This window comes from Callorhinus ursinus, unplaced genomic scaffold (assembly GCF_003265705.2).
Source record: "Callorhinus ursinus isolate GAN/ISIS: 27379988/994484 unplaced genomic scaffold, GSC_fseal_2.0 scaffold39, whole genome shotgun sequence".
Lineage (NCBI taxonomy): Eukaryota > Metazoa > Chordata > Mammalia > Carnivora > Otariidae > Callorhinus > Callorhinus ursinus.
The window spans coordinates 20,527,895-20,545,059 of record NW_027397101.1 but is presented as its reverse complement, the minus strand read 5'-3'; the positions used below and the strand labels follow the sequence as shown (position 1 = coordinate 20,545,059).

The 17,165-nt window shown below is 39.4% G+C and overlaps 1 protein-coding gene and 1 pseudogene across 1 annotated transcript in view; both read right to left on the bottom strand.

Annotated features, from left to right (window-relative positions):
- Positions 1-17,165, bottom strand: part of ADAMTSL1 (ADAMTS like 1) — a 407,202-nt gene that overhangs the window by 334,056 nt on the left and 55,981 nt on the right. The window contains exon 3 of the mRNA XM_073880850.1: positions 10,129-10,174. Within this exon, the coding sequence (XP_073736951.1) occupies positions 10,129-10,174 (46 nt within the window). The remainder of the gene's footprint in view (positions 1-10,128; positions 10,175-17,165) is intronic.
- Positions 10,794-11,457, bottom strand: LOC112836286 (fatty acid-binding protein 5 pseudogene; annotated as a pseudogene).

Sequence of the window (17,165 nt, the reverse complement as noted above, 5' to 3'; positions counted from 1 at the left end):
CTTATTTGAATATCTCTTTTCCTTAAAAAAAAAAAAGTGTCTGTTGTAAAAACGCTTGAGCCTTAACCTTTTTGTATTTTAGTTTTTTTTATTTGCTAAATGAGTCAGTCTAGATCACTGATACACCCTCTTGCATTATGCTGAGATGAACATGGGGTTTTGGCCTTATACAAACCTAGCAGCACCACTAGAACCACTAGGTAAAGTATTTTATCTCTTTAAATGTCCAGATTTCTTTATCTGTAAAATCAGGGTAAAACCTCTCAAGGTGGTGTGAGAATTAAATGAATTAGTCACTAGCCCTCAGCCTGGCACTGGACAGATAACCAAAACAAATGAATTCCTTTCTAATTCGGATCTTCTGTAGATCTATGACTTTGCCAGGATCCCTTTGAGGTGTACAATCCGTGTTCCAGTCATTTTCCACAGAGATGCCAGCACAGAGAGGAGAAAGGCGCTTGCCTGTGCTCATGGAGCTAGCTGGGAGAGAGACTCACACCAGCTTTTCTAGTCCGATAAATCCCAACACTCTAAGGAAATGATAGACAATCCTTCAATCCCCTGCATCAGGTGAATCAACGAAGGGTTTTTCTTCCCTTCAAAAATCTATCAAACCTGGACTGGACCATTAACAACAGGACGCACACCTGCAAAAGGTCTAGCTGACCTTTTTCCTCCAAGAGTTTCAATAATGGCAAATGATCATGATGGTACCGAAGGAAACAAATTCTGAGTGGACCATGCAGGCATTCCTGTTCGTACTAACAGCCTTAAGAAAGCAGTTGCTTGACAGTTAGCTATCATTCCACAGGAAAAGAACGTGGCTGCTATGTGAGGCACTCTGAGTTCTGATCATTTAGCATTACATGCGTGAACTAGAACATGTGACTGCAGGGAGGCCAGAAGGCCAGCTCCTATCACTCAAAGGCTATTTACAAGTATTGTCAACGCTCCCTCTGTGACCAAGCTGTGACCAACTTGGGGGGGGTAACTCCCCTATAGCCTTTAAATATACCAGAAGGATGCCACTCAGCAGAAATTAGTCATAACAATATATTTCCTTTTGTATTTTCCCCAACAATTTGGAGTTCTTCATATTATCTTGAGTTAGGGATGAGGGCAAAATCATCCTCAGCGGGGGAATTTAGCTCTTTTGGAAGACCATCCCTTACCCGTCTTTGCCAATCTAAGGTGGCAGAAGGAACGAAAATTCATTGCAGGTCTCCCATGTAGTTACATCATTGCACGGATTTTTGTAGAGGAGTACTGTGAGGTGAACATGTCCCTCATTTCCACTCATGATTGAGAAGACTGAGGCTGTGGGCAGTCCGAAGAGCTTGCCCAACCACAGAGGGAGCAACGGCAGAGTGGCCCAGCCTGGGTTCTCTCCATGGTCATGTTCACGTCACACCCCTCCCAGAGAGTAAAAAGCTGAGGCAGAGGATAAGAAACACATCAAGAGACCACATGAAGGCGAAAGGAAAAGTAGAGAGACTTCAGAGGGGTCCAATAAAGACATGTCAGAAGAAGCATTAAAAAGAAAAGAAATGTGTGCTGCAGTCAAAAGAAGGCCTAGGGGAGAAAAAAAGCAGAAGGGCCCAACCCGCTGGGGAGGAAAATTCCCCAAAACTTGGCTGGCTGCCTAGCAATAAGCACTGAAGAGAGATCTATATCCACCAGATCCACCAAATGAAGGAATCTGTGAATCATTAAAAAAATGTTTATTTCTTTATGCCACAAATGATAAAACAGTCATAAAATATGAGGGCTTTTTGTTTTTTTTCCCGGAGTAATTGCTGCAGATATTTTCAACCATTTATTCTAAAGTCTCGGTGTTTTAACTATTGAAAGAGAAATGATGTATTTTGAACCAAAATCAACCTCCAGTTATCCACATGGCATGTTGTATACTTGCACTTAGAGATTAATTCATTTGCAGGATGGTCCAAGCTTGCTTAGCACTGGTGCTAAGAGAGGTTCGGACAGGGAATCTGTCCACAGGGAAACAATACAAGTCACTTAGCACTTCTTGCCCCCTAAATATTATTTTCCTTTGTTACTAATTTCAGCATAAATAGAAAGAATTATGGTCCAAGTCGGGAAAATCAAGATGTTCCTGAAAATGTGTTCCCTAAAGAACATCCTTTTGTTTCAGCAATAGTGATTCTCAATGTTAAAAGGGAAAAACACACACACACAGAAAGCACAAAGCCCTACAAGTAGTTAAGTCACCATTCTACATTCATTCTAGCTTTGTAGGAAGTGAGGCTCGTTAGTGGGGGGGAATATTGATTGGTCCCCCGGGGTATGTTCCTGAGAATATATAACAATTCCAACCAAGCATTCGTCTGGCCAAAGAAAGCCAAGCCATAAGGCTGCCAGAGACCTAACTGTTCAGCCTATGGAGTGTAGTATAGAAAGTCTGTTTTCCGGGGCGCCTGGGTGGTTCTGTCAGTTAAGCATCAGACTCTTGATTTTGGCTCAGGTCATGATCTCAGAGTCCTGAGACGGAGCCCTGTGTGGGGCTCCCTGCTCAGCAGGGAGTCCGCTGGAGATTCTCTCTCACCCTCTGCCCCTCCCCCTGTGTTCTCTTTCTCAAATAAATAAATAAATAAATAAATCTTAAAAAAGAGTCTGTTTTCCTATACTTCATCCAAAGGAAGGGGCATTACAAACCTGCATTTCTGCCAGAGATGAGGACAAATATTCTTGTTCCAGAATACCTGGAACTGTTTATCTGACAAAATAATCAAGAAAAGTTCTCCATGATGTCACACAATAAGGTTGACCTTCAGGAATTTAAAGTGATCTAATTTTCACTTTTATAAACAGTGTATTCTCCTGGAAAGAGTACTTCACCACAGAAAGGCGGAGTAGAAGAAAGGGACTGAGGGAGGGCAGAGCCAACATTACTGAGCATGCTCACAGCTTTTTTGATGTTTCCCCATGTAATCCTCAGAAAAACTGTGAATTTTTTCCCTCAAACTTTCAAAAATAAATATATATATTTAATGACTTTCAAACTATTTTGCCCCGACCTCATTTTCTTTTTTATATTTTTAAATTTATACCTGTAATAGAAGAATATATATGTTCACTGTAAAAAATCAAAAGTACTACAAAAGTATACAGAATAAAAAAAGGAAAGTCCTTTTTCATTTACTCAAAATCTCTCTCTGCACAACATCATCACTGTGATCAATCTGATATGTGTCCTTCAAGACTGTGTGGTATGCCACACACCCAGACAGACCTCAGTTTGGGGATTTTTTAAAAACTGACTGAGATCATATTAAAGACATTACTCTACAACCTGCTTCTTTCACACTAAATATGTCTTGGAAAAACTCTACAGGCTTGTACATACAGCTCCAACTTACTCTTTTTAATGACTGTATAGTCTCCATGGTATGGACATACCACAGTTTATTTAACCAGCCCCTTTCCATTTGTTTCCAATTTTTCAACTACCATAAACACTGTATTAACATTCTTTGGATATATATAAGAAGGGTATTTTTACAGGTAAGAAAACAGAGATTAAAGAATTTTGTTTCAAAAGCACGTAACTTCTAAGTGGCAGCCCACTTAGAGATTACGGTTTTTCTAGTCCTTCACGTCCATGGGGTTGAAAAATGAAGTGTGTCCTTTAGATCACTCTCAGCTCCTTGCCACACATCTTGATGGCCCCTCAGAGATGGCCATTACAAGGCTAAATGCACAAGGGTAAAGACAGGAGAGGCTGGCCCCAATTTTGTTATATTAACTTACAATTCAAGTCCTAATAAAGTTACTTAGGAGAGACATGTGCTGTCAGAGTTTAAAATGAGAGTGCTCTCTTTCTCAAGGAAGATTACAGTATAAGGAAAATTCCTGCTCTTCAGCTGGATGGGTCATTAATGAGGGAATCATGAATGGATCCAGCAGGAAGAACAGTTCTTAGGTCCAGTGCTCCTGAGTCTAGTCAGCCTTGTGGAGGACCACTCTGGATGCCCAGGGCGCCCTCTGGAAGCCCCGTGGAGTAGGGGGAGGGTTTTGAACATTATTAGGAAGAAACCAACATTCTTTCCCTCAGAATTTCTTTCTCAGGTAAGAAACATGTTACTTGAGGTTAAGAAAAACTTCCACTGCCTTTCATATATTTCAGTCTGAGACTGACCGGCTCTGGGCCTAGAAGAGAAATGCACAGAAAGGGGTGATTAGAGCAATTGCCTTGCTGTCAGCCTGCTAGTCCTCTTGCAAACAATGCCCATTGCCCTTAGTCAGAGGCTATGAATGCCCCTTGCAGAATGACACTTGGGGGTATATTCAGACTCCTCAGCACGGATAAAATACCATACCTCATAAAATGACCTACCAACACCTCGAGAAGCTGGGTTAGTTCATGCCTCTCCCTTCGCATGTACTAATGGGGCCCCAAGGTCATGTCAGAGAGAATTTTCTGACCACCCCATACACAGTAGCTTCCCCCGTGTCACTCTTTATGCCTGCTTGATTTCCCTCAGAATCGTTCACTCCAAAATTGTCACACTCCTCTTTATTTGTTTATAATCTGCTTTCTCTCACTAGAGAGTAAGTTTCATGAGAGCAGGGCCTTACCTTTCTCTGTAGCTATGATACCCCATTGCCTAGAGAAAGTGCCTGGGACACAGTATGTCACAGCAGAAATTGTTCAATGAATTCCATTTCCATTTTTTATAACACTCTCTCTCTCATCGTAGCCTGGAAAGATTCCTATCATTTTGAAAGGCTCTACTCAAATGTTACCTTATTTAGGATTTCATTCATTCATTCATTCATTCATACATTCGTCATATGTGTTGAAAGCCTACCACGTGATAGAGGTTGCTAAGCTTCATCTGTTCATAGCCCCTGTCATATCTCAGTAATTTTTTATAGCACCCCTAGGCCAAAAGGAATACCTAACAGTTCCATTGATTAAGTCGTTAGGTCCAAACAACTCAATAGGTATTTGCATTTTAATGACTTAGTAGCTATTTGAAAAAATATATAGTAGCTTTTATTTCATTCATAAATAACCAGGTTTATCTACTCATGGTAAGTTTGCACTTGTTGAGTACTGCAAAACTTCTTAATGTATGAAATCAGATTGGGAAATTGCCACCCTCATCTCCAGTCCCACGTTGATTTTTTCACAGTACTTGCTTTTTTTTTAAGATTTTATTTATTTATTTTGACAAAGAGAGAGAGGGAGCGAGCACAAGCACGGGAAGCAGCAGGCAGAGGGAGAGGGAGAAGCAGGTTCCCCAAGGAGCAGGGAGCCCAATGTGCGGCTCGATCGCAGGACCCTGGGATCATGACCTGAGCTGGAGGTAGATGCTTAATGGACTGAGCCACCCAGGTGCCCCTCACGGCACTTGTTTTTAATCAAAGCTTCAGGAGAACTGGGTTTGAGGCTTATTCACCAACTTTGCAAAGATGTCACAGAAAGGAATATAGCATGATATAGTAGTTTGCATAGTGCCCAATACATGTCAAGCATCGCTGTTGCTCCTTTGAATATTTAAAATATCCCAGGGCAGACCTGTCGGGTGGCTGTGTTCCCTGACACAGTTTCAGAAGCTGTTGTTAGACAATTAGTGCTAGACACTGGACGTACACTGGTGAGAAAATCAGATATGGACCTTCTGTGACCCCCCTAGCACAGAATTCCCTGCCTACTCAACTCTGGAAGAGTTCTAGAAGAGATACAGAAATGTGGCTTCCAAACTCTTGTGAAGATTAAGGATGGTGACAAAGAAACAGTTTATAAGTAACACGATATTAGTCTAAACAGTTTGAAAGTCAATTTAAAATGCCTACTTAAGATCAAGGGTCCCAGATTTGAGGTCTAATTTGAATAAGCATGAAGATGTGACCTAAGGTAACCTTTTTGAGGAGTCCCAGGGAAGATCTGAGACCTAAATGACCCACTTGAGTGGTTTGTTAGTTGACACCTATTGTTTTTCCCAATAGTATCCTTAGCCTTTCCTTACAGAGAGAGAGGGGCCTGCCACTTTCGTACACAGGAGCAGGGACTGTGAAATGGGAAAGGTTGAATGCACTATGTCCTTAGAAATGAAAATAGTCTACTTGGACCAGCTAGAAATAGTAGAAGAAGGTAGCATGGGGGCGACTGGGTGGCTCAGTCGGTTAAGCATCTGCCTTTGGCTCAGGTCATGATTTCAGGGTCCTGGGATCAAGCCCCGCATTGGGCTCCCTGCTCAGTCGGGAGCTTGTTTCTCCCTCTCCGTCTGCCCCTCCCCCTGCTCATGCTCTCTCTCAAATAAATAAATAAAATCTTAAAAAAAAAGAAGGTAGCATGACTATGAGAACTAGGCAAACATCATGGGAACTTCCTTTATTGATACCCCCCCGTGTGTAGAGTGATTGACAAGAAAACCATAAAAGCATGTGAGCTGATTTTTCAGGCAATGCAGAAAAATTAGAAAAGCGAGGAGATACTTTCTCTTCCTCAGCCTCGAAGAATAAGAACCTAAAGAAATGTCATATGCGGCACCTATGAAGAATAGAAAAAGAGGGTGAATCTGGGGAGAAGAGGTTCAGAAGAGCCTCAGGAAGCTGTCAGGGATTAAGGACTGACCCTGGAGGCTTAGCTAACAAGAGACACTTGAGTTTTTCCAAAACAAGTATTTAAAAGGGGAATATTTAACTGAATTGCCCTGAACTTCTTAGTTTGAGAAACTGGAATGTGATTATGAAAAGATTCTTTCTTATGAGATTTTTCGTTTGTGTTTTTGGCAATGTTGCTTCTGTCGTGGCCAAAAGCCAGAAAAAAAAAAAGCTTCAAATGATTTGAAGACTTTAGATTCTCATAAAAAACTCAGGGTCAGTTTGAATCTGCAAGCTGTAAAGAATTGGCTCAGGTAACATTGTGGGTTTTAAATAAAATTAGGTCTGAGTCTTAGCCTACATCTGTCCACGAAAGTGCTCATAATGATAGCAAGGAAATTGTGGGCTATTTCTGAAGAGCTTTAAGGAAAGGGTAGGCAGACATCTGCTCATGATGCTTTAGGCATTCATCTACTTAGGAGAGTTTGGACCCTTTCCACTATTTTAAAAGCTATAAAGAACCAGAATGGACATTATGGAGATTCTTATATAACATCATGGTAGTTAAAAAAAAAAATAACCATGATATACAAGATATCACTACTTTAAAAGGGATAGTAAAGAAAACCAATGAGTTAAAGTATATTTCCATTAAACATTTTTTATACTGTTTCTAAAACAAACTCTGTCAATACCATTTTTTCAAAATTCAAGAACTACAGATTTGATTCTTCTAACCAATCGGCAGTTAAACCTATGTGGCACCTAGTGTTCTCAGTGGAAATAAGGAAATGAACTAGGCAAAATTTTCCACTGAACAATAACTCTGATTCCTAAAGATCATGTCTTCTAGTTGCATGCACTCTCCCCATTCGGGGGTTAAAAATATACATACTTTTCATTCATCTTGGTCTCTCTCAGCTCAGCTCATCTGTACTCTGGCCGCAGGTCACCTCTAATGCCAGTTTTCTCTATTCCTGCCCCAGTGCACCACTGGACTAAGTCCTAACACCCTTCTCCCCTTGTTCTTTGTCAGATCAAGCTTTTTGGCCTCAGCTGAACCCCCTCTTTTGCTTTTGCTGGCTTCCACTTGATTCCCCCAGTGGCTGTTGTAGGTCTTTGTGCTCACTTCTTCAAGTTCAACTCACCTCTTCATTTTCAGCAGGTGACAGAGAAAACTCTACAGGGAAGCTTGAACCTGTGTATCCTGAGCAGCCTCAACTTTTCTTCCAAATCTTTCTAGTTCCTCATCCTTCCTTTCTCAGTTTGCTTCTGTTTTCTGAGTGAAGCATATGGCCTTTTCCTTTACCAGGATTCCTTTTCTTGTCACCCACTGTCTCCTTTGGGACCTGGGGCATCAAGTATGCCCTCACCTCATATCATCAATCTCTCCTTTTAGATCAACTTATTTCTCAAGGTTTACTCATTGCAAACAGACCAACTACCCACCTACCTTTATGTGACTCCACAGATGATGAAATACCTCTGTTCATATTTAATAAGAATAGCTTATACCCATCGACTCCATTTTCTCATTGATACTCATTTTTACCCCCGTTATCTTGATTTTTTGTTCCTAGTACCCCATAAAAACCATTGCCCCAGCAGGCTTTTTTTTCAGTGTGTAACCTATTGGCAACATTTATCCTACTGAACACCTTTAGTAATTCTTATTTCTTCTGCTACTTCTCTCATGGTGCCTTTTGTGGTTTACCTGGCACTCTTGTTCTTTCCATCTGAATACAGACATTCACCAAAGTTCTGAGCTTTTTTCCTCTTATGATTCTACATGTTCTACCTAAGGAACTGCTTCCCAATCTTCAAATTTTATACATCTTATTTGTGTTCCTATGGTTCGTGCCTTGATCCCTTTCCCGAGATCAAATCCCCATTGCACAGTTGAATATACCACCTACAAGTCCAGCCTCCATGTCAAACTCCATAGTGTCTTTAAATCAAATTTCTCATTTCTCTCTCCCGATATGCCTAGTTTTGATGACGGTATCCACCATTCTTTCAGAAGCCTGAGTATTCATTTAAATTCAGCAAATTTCCATCATGTGCTTAATGTGTGTGAGTCAACAGTTCCAGGCATGGGGGGGAGAAAGGGGAGAACATGATACATGAGGTTCCTATCCTCATGGAGTTTACATTCGAGAGCGGGAAAACAGAAAACAAACAAGTAATCAAAGAATATAAATTTTGGTAGAGATTAGTTCAATGAAGAAAGTCAAAGTACTATAAAGGAAGCAAGACTGCTGTGAGAGTTGGGATTGGGCAGTGGGACAAGCACATCAGATAAAGTGATCAAGGAAACCTCTCTGAGGAAGTGGCCTTTGAGATGACTGGAATAAGGAAAATGCCAATCATGTAGATAGTGAGGAAAGAGCTACTCTAACAGACGATGGGCCAGTGCAAGAGCTCCAAATATGTACACACCTCTCTGTTTCCTTAATTCTCACTTCAATTCATCATTCTAAATTAAATTGCTTGGTAGGTCTTGCAAAGGGACCTTAATTTTTATCTCTCTTGCATCTATTTCCTTCTGGTTTAAGCCCCGATTCAGTCTTGCTCCCCATTGATTTCCTGTTCCAGAGCATCCCTCCTATCATGACAGAATTAATCTTCCTAAAGTGAAAGAAACTATAATATCATCCCCTTGCTCCAAAGCCTCTAGTGATCCCCCATCATTCACTGAACTAATATAAGCTTGGAAGACTAACATTCAAATCTGTTCAAGGCGTAACCTCAAAATATTTTTCAATTCTTTTCTTCCATACTGCTAGGCACAATCCTATACAAATTCATATGCAGAGCACACCTTAAACATTTCTGCATTGAAAGTTGCCCATCGTGTCCCCTTTACTTGGACTGACTGTCACTCCCTCATACTCACTGTGGATCAGTCATGGCTTTCCTGGTCCTCAAGCTCCATCTAAAACACTTTTTCCTTGACGACCCTTCAGATGTCTCTCCATTTTTAACCCACAAACAATTTTATCCCTTTCTTCGAGCATTTGTCATACTTTGTGCTAGAATGTGGTTATGTGCACATCTATCTTCTCTCTCTGCATCGCTTACTTTATCACAGATGTTTCCAGACAGTGACCACATGTTATTTTTCCTTGTACTAGCGCAGTGCCTCACACATAGTTGGCATGGAACAGTATTTGTTGAATGAATGAATGAATCTGTCAAATCTGAGTTTGATTAACTAATATTTATTTCACAAGACCCCAGTGGTTTCCCTTTTATCATTCCTCTTATTGGTTCTCAAGGGACTTAGATGTGAAAAGTCAGAAAGCAGAGAAGTACAGAACAGAGTCCCTATTTTGAAATAGTCTAGTTAGTTTCAATCTGGCCATCTGATTAAAAGTTTATATTGAGGAACATTAAAATATCTATTTTTTTACAGTTGCATCGTCACTATAGGGTGAGATGAATAACTCTTACTGAAACACTAACTGATTTCTTGTTCAGGATACATAAAACTGCTTAGCATTATTCAGTTCTTAAAAAAATACATTATCACAATCACAGAAGCTCAATACTTACCACATTACTGCATGTTCTATATCGGATATTTCTTCCCTCACAGCTCCTAGGTGATAAAAAGAAAAACAAACTCATTACTACCTGTGAAAGGCTCAAAACTGAAACTACTTGCTTATAAAAACAAGTTTCTCTTAATACTAATAAGAGTCTTTCTTTTCTTCTGAGTATCAATGTTCTCAGAGAAGTTCCTATCAAATACTAAACAGTGTTATCTTAAGAAGTCATGCATGGAAACGGATTTCTCTATGAGGGAGGAAACTAAGCATTCATTTTGCTTCCAAAAATTTTCAAAGTAAGTATTTACAGTTGGTGCTTATTTAGCCAAATAAATATTAATGCAAGGTTTTCTGTAAGTGAATCCTGTCTTCCTAATTATTTCTGGCATAAGACTGAAGAGATATTTCACTGAGAAAATGTAGATCTAGCATAAGGTAAAAATGGGACTTACTATTCAACATGTCTTAAAATTACACATCTAAGGGCATGAAAACTCAGTACTTAAAGAATTATTTTTACTTCTAAAATACATGCTCATTGTAGAGGTTTTGGGAAAGGAAGACTACAAAAACAAAATCTCCCAGAGTTGACTCATCTAAGGATAATCACTATTATTTTGATTTTATTGATTTCTTCTCGGTGTGGAGGAAATCACATCACCTATACTATTTTTTTTTTTAGCACAAATTTATTTACTAACCAAAGGGATAATCCTAATTAAATCAACACTTTGAAATAGATGCATGTAAAATGTTTGTGATAAAGATAATTGAACACAGTAATGAAAAAAAAAGCAGTATGGAGATCTGCTCGTTGAACTGAGCTTGTTCATCCTCACAGCTAATTCCTGTCCACAATGATGATGGAATTTTTACTCTACTTTTTCATAGACCCGAGTACAGGTGACATTATTCAGGATGCATTCCACCACTAATTTCCCATTTTCCAATTTTCTCGTGATTGTGCTTTCCTTCCCATCCCATTCCTGATGTTGAACCAACACGCCGTCTGTGAAGTTGCAGACAGTCTCGGTTTCTCTGCCATCAGCTGTAGTTTCTTCAAACTTCTCTCCCAGGTTACATGAAAACTGCGTTGTTTTCAAAGTGCTCTCAGTTTTTATGGTGAGGTTTTTGCCGTCAGAAGAGATGACACAATCTGGTTTGGCCATTGCACCCACTTTTCGCAGAGCCATTCCCACTCCTACTTCCTTCATGTATTCGTCAAAGCCTTTGCTTTCCACTAAGCGCCATCTTCCTACCAGCTGCTGAATGGTGGCCATGGTGGGCGCGGGCGGGCCTAGCGAGCAGAGCAGAGTGGGGCGTCGGGAGCGTGGCTTCCCTCACCTATACTATTTTGTAGTTTGTTTTTTTTTTTTCCACTTAAAAATTTTTGGAAGCATTTTCCCACATTGTTAAAAAACTTGGAAGACATAGCTTTGAGAGCTACATAATATTCCGTTAAATGAGATAACAATATTTGTAATCATTCTTCCACGACTTGTCATTTAAGTAATTTCCAATTAGCGGTTTGATAAATGATAGTGTGATAAACTATGTCCATGTGTATGTTTTGTTTAAGTTTCTGACTGGCTGTAGGATAGATAAATTTCTAGAAGGGAAATTACTGGACTAAAGGGAATGAACTTTTATAAGGCTTTTGATAAATATTGCCCAATCGCATTCCATAAAATTGTACCATTCTGTACTCCCATCAGCACTACATGGGAGTTTCCATTTTACTGAATTTCTGTGAACAAAAACAATTTTTGATTAAATATTCAATGATGACACTTAAAACAAGGACAGCAGTACTCTGCTCTTTGCAAAATGAGTCATACTTTTTACAAAACAAGTAAAAATATAATATAAAATGCTGAGAGAATGATTATACTAATAACTAATAGTTACGAAATCCCAGGTACATTTCTAAGTTTGTTATATGTATTAATTTATTTAATCTTTTCAAGAACCCTAGGAGATAGGGTACTATTATTATACCCATTTTACAGATGAGAAAACTGAAGCTCAGGGACATTAAGTAATTTGTCCAAATCCCACAAGTGTTAAGGAGTAGAGCTGAGATTTGAAGTAAGGCCATCCAGCTTCAGAGCTTATACTCATAATTACGATGATTTACCACCACCTAATTTACTTGTTTGTTCAGCAAATGTCCATTGAGCCCCTATTATGTGCTGGGCAATGCATTTACTTCTGGGAATACAAAGAAGAATGAATATGATTTTGTCTTTGGTATTAAGAAAATGTCGTTATAATGCAGTGTAGGAAAAGCTAGATAGTATTTGTATTAGGTCTTGAGGATGTTATCAAAAAGAGAATAGCATCTGAAAATATAATTACACAAAAGCTGTCTTAAAAATGGAAAGGTACCAGGCCAGAAGACCTGACTGTGACCAGTTTGACGACATTAACATGCATTAACAATAGAATGTGGGAAAGGAAATGAGGGGCTGGCCAGGCGTTACAATCACAGAAAAGAAGAGAATGACGGATATATATGGTTGTCAGTGGCCAGCCCAGCAATGTCCCAGGCAAAAGGCCAATGAACTTCATATCCTCTAGGTCCCATTGGCAAGGCTGTTGCTATCATGATATAGATGCCTCATGCTAATTTAGTGGATGCCAACGAATGTTCTGTTCATCCCAGGAATACCCCTCGTTACTATGCCATGTTGACCAAACAACTTGCCAAGAGTGATCTGGTTTCTCAGGACTGCTGAGAGGCAGACTGCTTGTCATGCTGATGTGGGTATTTTGGTCCACACGGTAGTCCTATTTTTCACTGTAAGTTAATAAATAAACTAGCATTCTAGTTTGAAACATTAATCTCATGGACCAAGTCATTGTGAGTCTACTCCAAGAAAAGGATCTGTTCTTTGTATGATTGCTGAAAAATACCAGATTTCTGAGTCTAAAAAGATGATGACTAGGCTCCAGTTGATGGTAAATTTGCAAGGTAATGAATTCTACAACCCAGAGGGCCTCAGGTGGCATGCCATTTAGACATTGGTCTTGGCTGAATGTGATAAGTTTTTCAGTTTTAAAATTCTGAGTACATAGGTGACATGGTGTAATGGTTCAGAGCACCCACTTTGAAACCAAAATCCTCTTCCTGGAATCTTGGCCTCTTCTGCAGTTTTAATATCTCAGTTTTATCATCTGTAAAATGGGATAATATTCCTTATCTCCTGGGATTATCATGAAGATTAACTGAGTTAATATTTGTGAAACACTTCCAAAAGTACCTAGCACACAGTAAGCATTAGGTAGACATTTGATAAATTAATTGCAGAAGAGCTATAAAAAGATAATAGATATTGAAAGAGGGTTAAGAATATGTAGAGAATAAACCACAGGCAAAGGCACAGAGGTATAAAAAGATATGGCTTGGTTTTGCTGGAGTTTGGGATTTATATGGGGAACTGTAGATGAGAGAAATACCTTCTAATTTTGAACTTGGCAATAGACAAAGGGGAACCACCAAATGTTTTAAAATCGAAGAGAGATAATGACTTCTTGCTTTAAAAAAGTGAATTCTGGTGTTAATCATTGAGATCTTAAGGCTCTATGCTTTTCACCTCCTTTTATTTTCCTTTCCTAGCCTTATCCCCCTGAAAGGAATAACGAAAACAATTCTAAATTAGGTGTTTGAAGATGTAGTTCATAGACTTTGCTCTTCTCTTGCATAAGCCTCTTGCCCTCTCGGGGTCTTACCCTTCTCATCAGTCCAATGTATGTCGGGACGCTGGGACACCAAGCTGTGATCACTAACTGAGATAATTTACAAAAGCTCTGTTCAAATGCCAAGGGGTTGTTATCAAGATATCATTTACTAAAAATGAAACCAAAACAAGCAGAAAGAAACCTGCCTCATTAACTTAAATGAGCCTGTCCCCATGTATTTCCAACCACAAACACACGTTTTAAAAGCATCCTTGAAAAATAGGAGATTAAGGCGCATAATATAAAAGACTGATTTCTATTTCTTACTTAGCAAAAAAACCCAAACAAACACAAAACAAGGAGAAACACTTGCTGTAATTTCCAAAGAATATCCGATAATTGTCTAACACCTCATATTGATTTACAAATAATTTAATTTTTCCCCTGAATTAAGCCTTCCCTTTACTAGATAGTATTACTTTGTTTAGTGAGAGCTTATTTCATTTAATTGACTGAAATATGATATTAAAATGGTAATGCTGGATTTTGGAAAGGTCCTCGTTACTGAAAGACATTATAAAATTGTGGATAACCATAGTAATTCTAACCTCTATTGAGTGCCTTCTATAGGTATCCAGCCCAAGGTTACATATTCTGTGTACATTATCAATAAGCTTCTGAGAGTTTTGCAAGGTTTTATTATTCCCATTTCATAGATGAGAGAATTGAGAAAAGACAGAACCAGGGACTGGACCTCGGATTTATCTAACTCCGGAGCATGTAAAACAATAAAAAAAGGAACAAGATGTGCGTAAGGTGTGTAAAATATTGGGGCACCTGGGTGGCTCAGTCGTTAAGCATCTGCCTTCAGCTCAGGTCATGATCCAGGGTCCTGGGATCGAGCCCCGCATCGGACTCCCTGCTCCGCGGGAAGCCTGCTTCTCCCTCTCCCACTCCCCCTGCTCATGTTCCCTCTCTCTCTCTCTCTCTGACAAACAACTAGGAAAATGATCAAAAAAAAAAAAAGATGTGTAAAATATTAATACTAGATGAAATCTGGGAAACCAAGCAGAGTTGGCCTGGGGTTTAACCACACCTTATTGTTACCGTATCAGTTTATCAGCTGCTCGTCAGTTCTGGTAAATTCACTTTTAGTAAGTAAAAGATACCTAGACACACATTGTACATCGGGAACATCTCCAAGAGCACCACACTCCTCTATAAAACGTAACATGAAAGAACTTCAGTGCAGAGAAGCTTTTACTTTTTGAAAAGTTCAAATTTATTAAGCCTGAATATAAATTTTATTTAAGTTAATGAAGTGACTATTCCACCGCAAGGATTTAATTCGTGCCAAGTGTGAATTTCTTCCTCCAAGGCATTTATCTGGGCACAAAAGCCTCATTTGAGGGTCAAGCAGTAAAAAATATTTTCTTCCTTTCTTTAACACTTCATTAACATAAAACAGCCAAGTGGTTTCCTTCACATTTAAGCAAAATAAAATTCACCTCTGGGAATGAAATAAAACAGAAATTTCAATCCAAAATGGTCTCCAAAGCAAGTTATAGTCCACTGATAACAGAGATTTTAAGTAAATGCCTCCTTTTGACGTAAACTATAGAACAGTTTCAGGACTGCGTTTAGTGAACTAAGGACTGTACCAATTAAGGACCTGGAACTGGTTGAATATGAAAGAACAAAAGAGAAATATTCAAATATATTCCAAACCAGATTTGTAATGGAAAGTTCCTTATTCATTTATTTATTTATTTATTTTAGCACTTTACTCGTAGCCGGTCATTTCTTAATTTTGACTTAATTCCTTCTCTCAAAAATGGAAATCATCTCAATCACAAGCTATTATTTCTGAATTAGTCAGACTTTAATTCACTTATAATGAGATTAGTGCAAGCTTGAGGCACACTTTATTGGTCTCTCATTAACACACAAAAAGCCATCCAAACTCTTCCAGTTCTTAAAATCCTGATATCTTAGTTTCAATTACCATAATTTGACAACCATAGAAGAGATGAATTACCATGGAAAATTAAAGCTCTCTTTCCAGGCTTTAGCAACTTGTTGGTCCCCTACTTCCCCACCCTCCCTCTTATATAATTTTAGTCTTTAAAAGAGGGAGGCATATTCAACTTATCTCTCACTAAGAATAAAAAAAAAATGGGTAAAACACATCAATTTTTATCTCAAAATTCTTCGCATTTCTTTCCTAAGCAAACATTCTTCTGGGGACATAACCAGACTCATCCTTGGTGTCAGTAAAGAGTTTCAGGAAAGTATGGTCACTGTGTGTTTAAGACTCTAGGATTTTTTTTTTTAAGATTTTATTTATTTGACAGAGAGAGACACAGCGAGAGAGGGAACACAAGCAGGGGGAGTGGGAGAGGGAGAAGCAGACTCCCCGCAGAGCAGGGAGCCCGATGTGGGGCTCGATCCCAGGACCCTGGGACCATGACCTGAGCCGAAGGCAGACACTTAGTGACTGAGCCACACAGGCGCCCCTAGGATTTTTTTTTTTTTTTAAGATTTTATTTATTTATTTGAGACAGAGAGAGAGAGAGAGAGAGAGAGAGAGAGTGCATGAGAGGGGTGAAGGCCAGAGGGAGAAGCAGACACCCCCTGAGTGGGGAGCCCAATTTGGGGCTCTATCCTAGGACTCCAGGATCCTGACCTGAGCTGAAGGCAGCTACTTAACCGACTGAGACACCCAGGCACCCTAAGACTCGAGGATTCTTAAATACTGCTCATGAAGCTTTGCCTTTGATTTCCAAAAAGCAAAGGGTGCTACTCAGTCAGAGCAGGTATTTCTTGGAATACCTGCTGGCTTTCAAATATGGGCTCATGGGCAAAGAACTGTAAAATATGACTGTTCATCTACTTATCTCTCTCTGTTTAGTTATCTGGATGGACACCATGAGCTCTTCACAAGAGAACAGGTATACAACCATACCAGCTGTTCAAGCTGATGGAAGGACTCTGGGTCCTTTAGACTGTGGACCCTAAAATGAGCATAGATTAGACAAGATAAGCAGACTTACAGCTGGAACCAGGATTTTGTGTAGTGTTGGTGCATGGTTTTCCTCCCTTACTTCAATTTGAACATTGCAGTATTCACTGGAACTATCTTGCAGGAAGATGTCCCCAAGGAGCCAGTTAAAGCACTTCTACATTTCTGGGATTTTTTTTTTTTTTTTTTTACAAAGACCTCAAGAGGAATAACAAATTCTGAGAACACTTAAGAGGACCAAGTGCAAATGCACCATTGGGCTGCTTTTCATTTTCCACAGACACATTACTGTAAGAGGTTCTTTCAGGAAACAACACTTGATACCAATCAACTTAGTC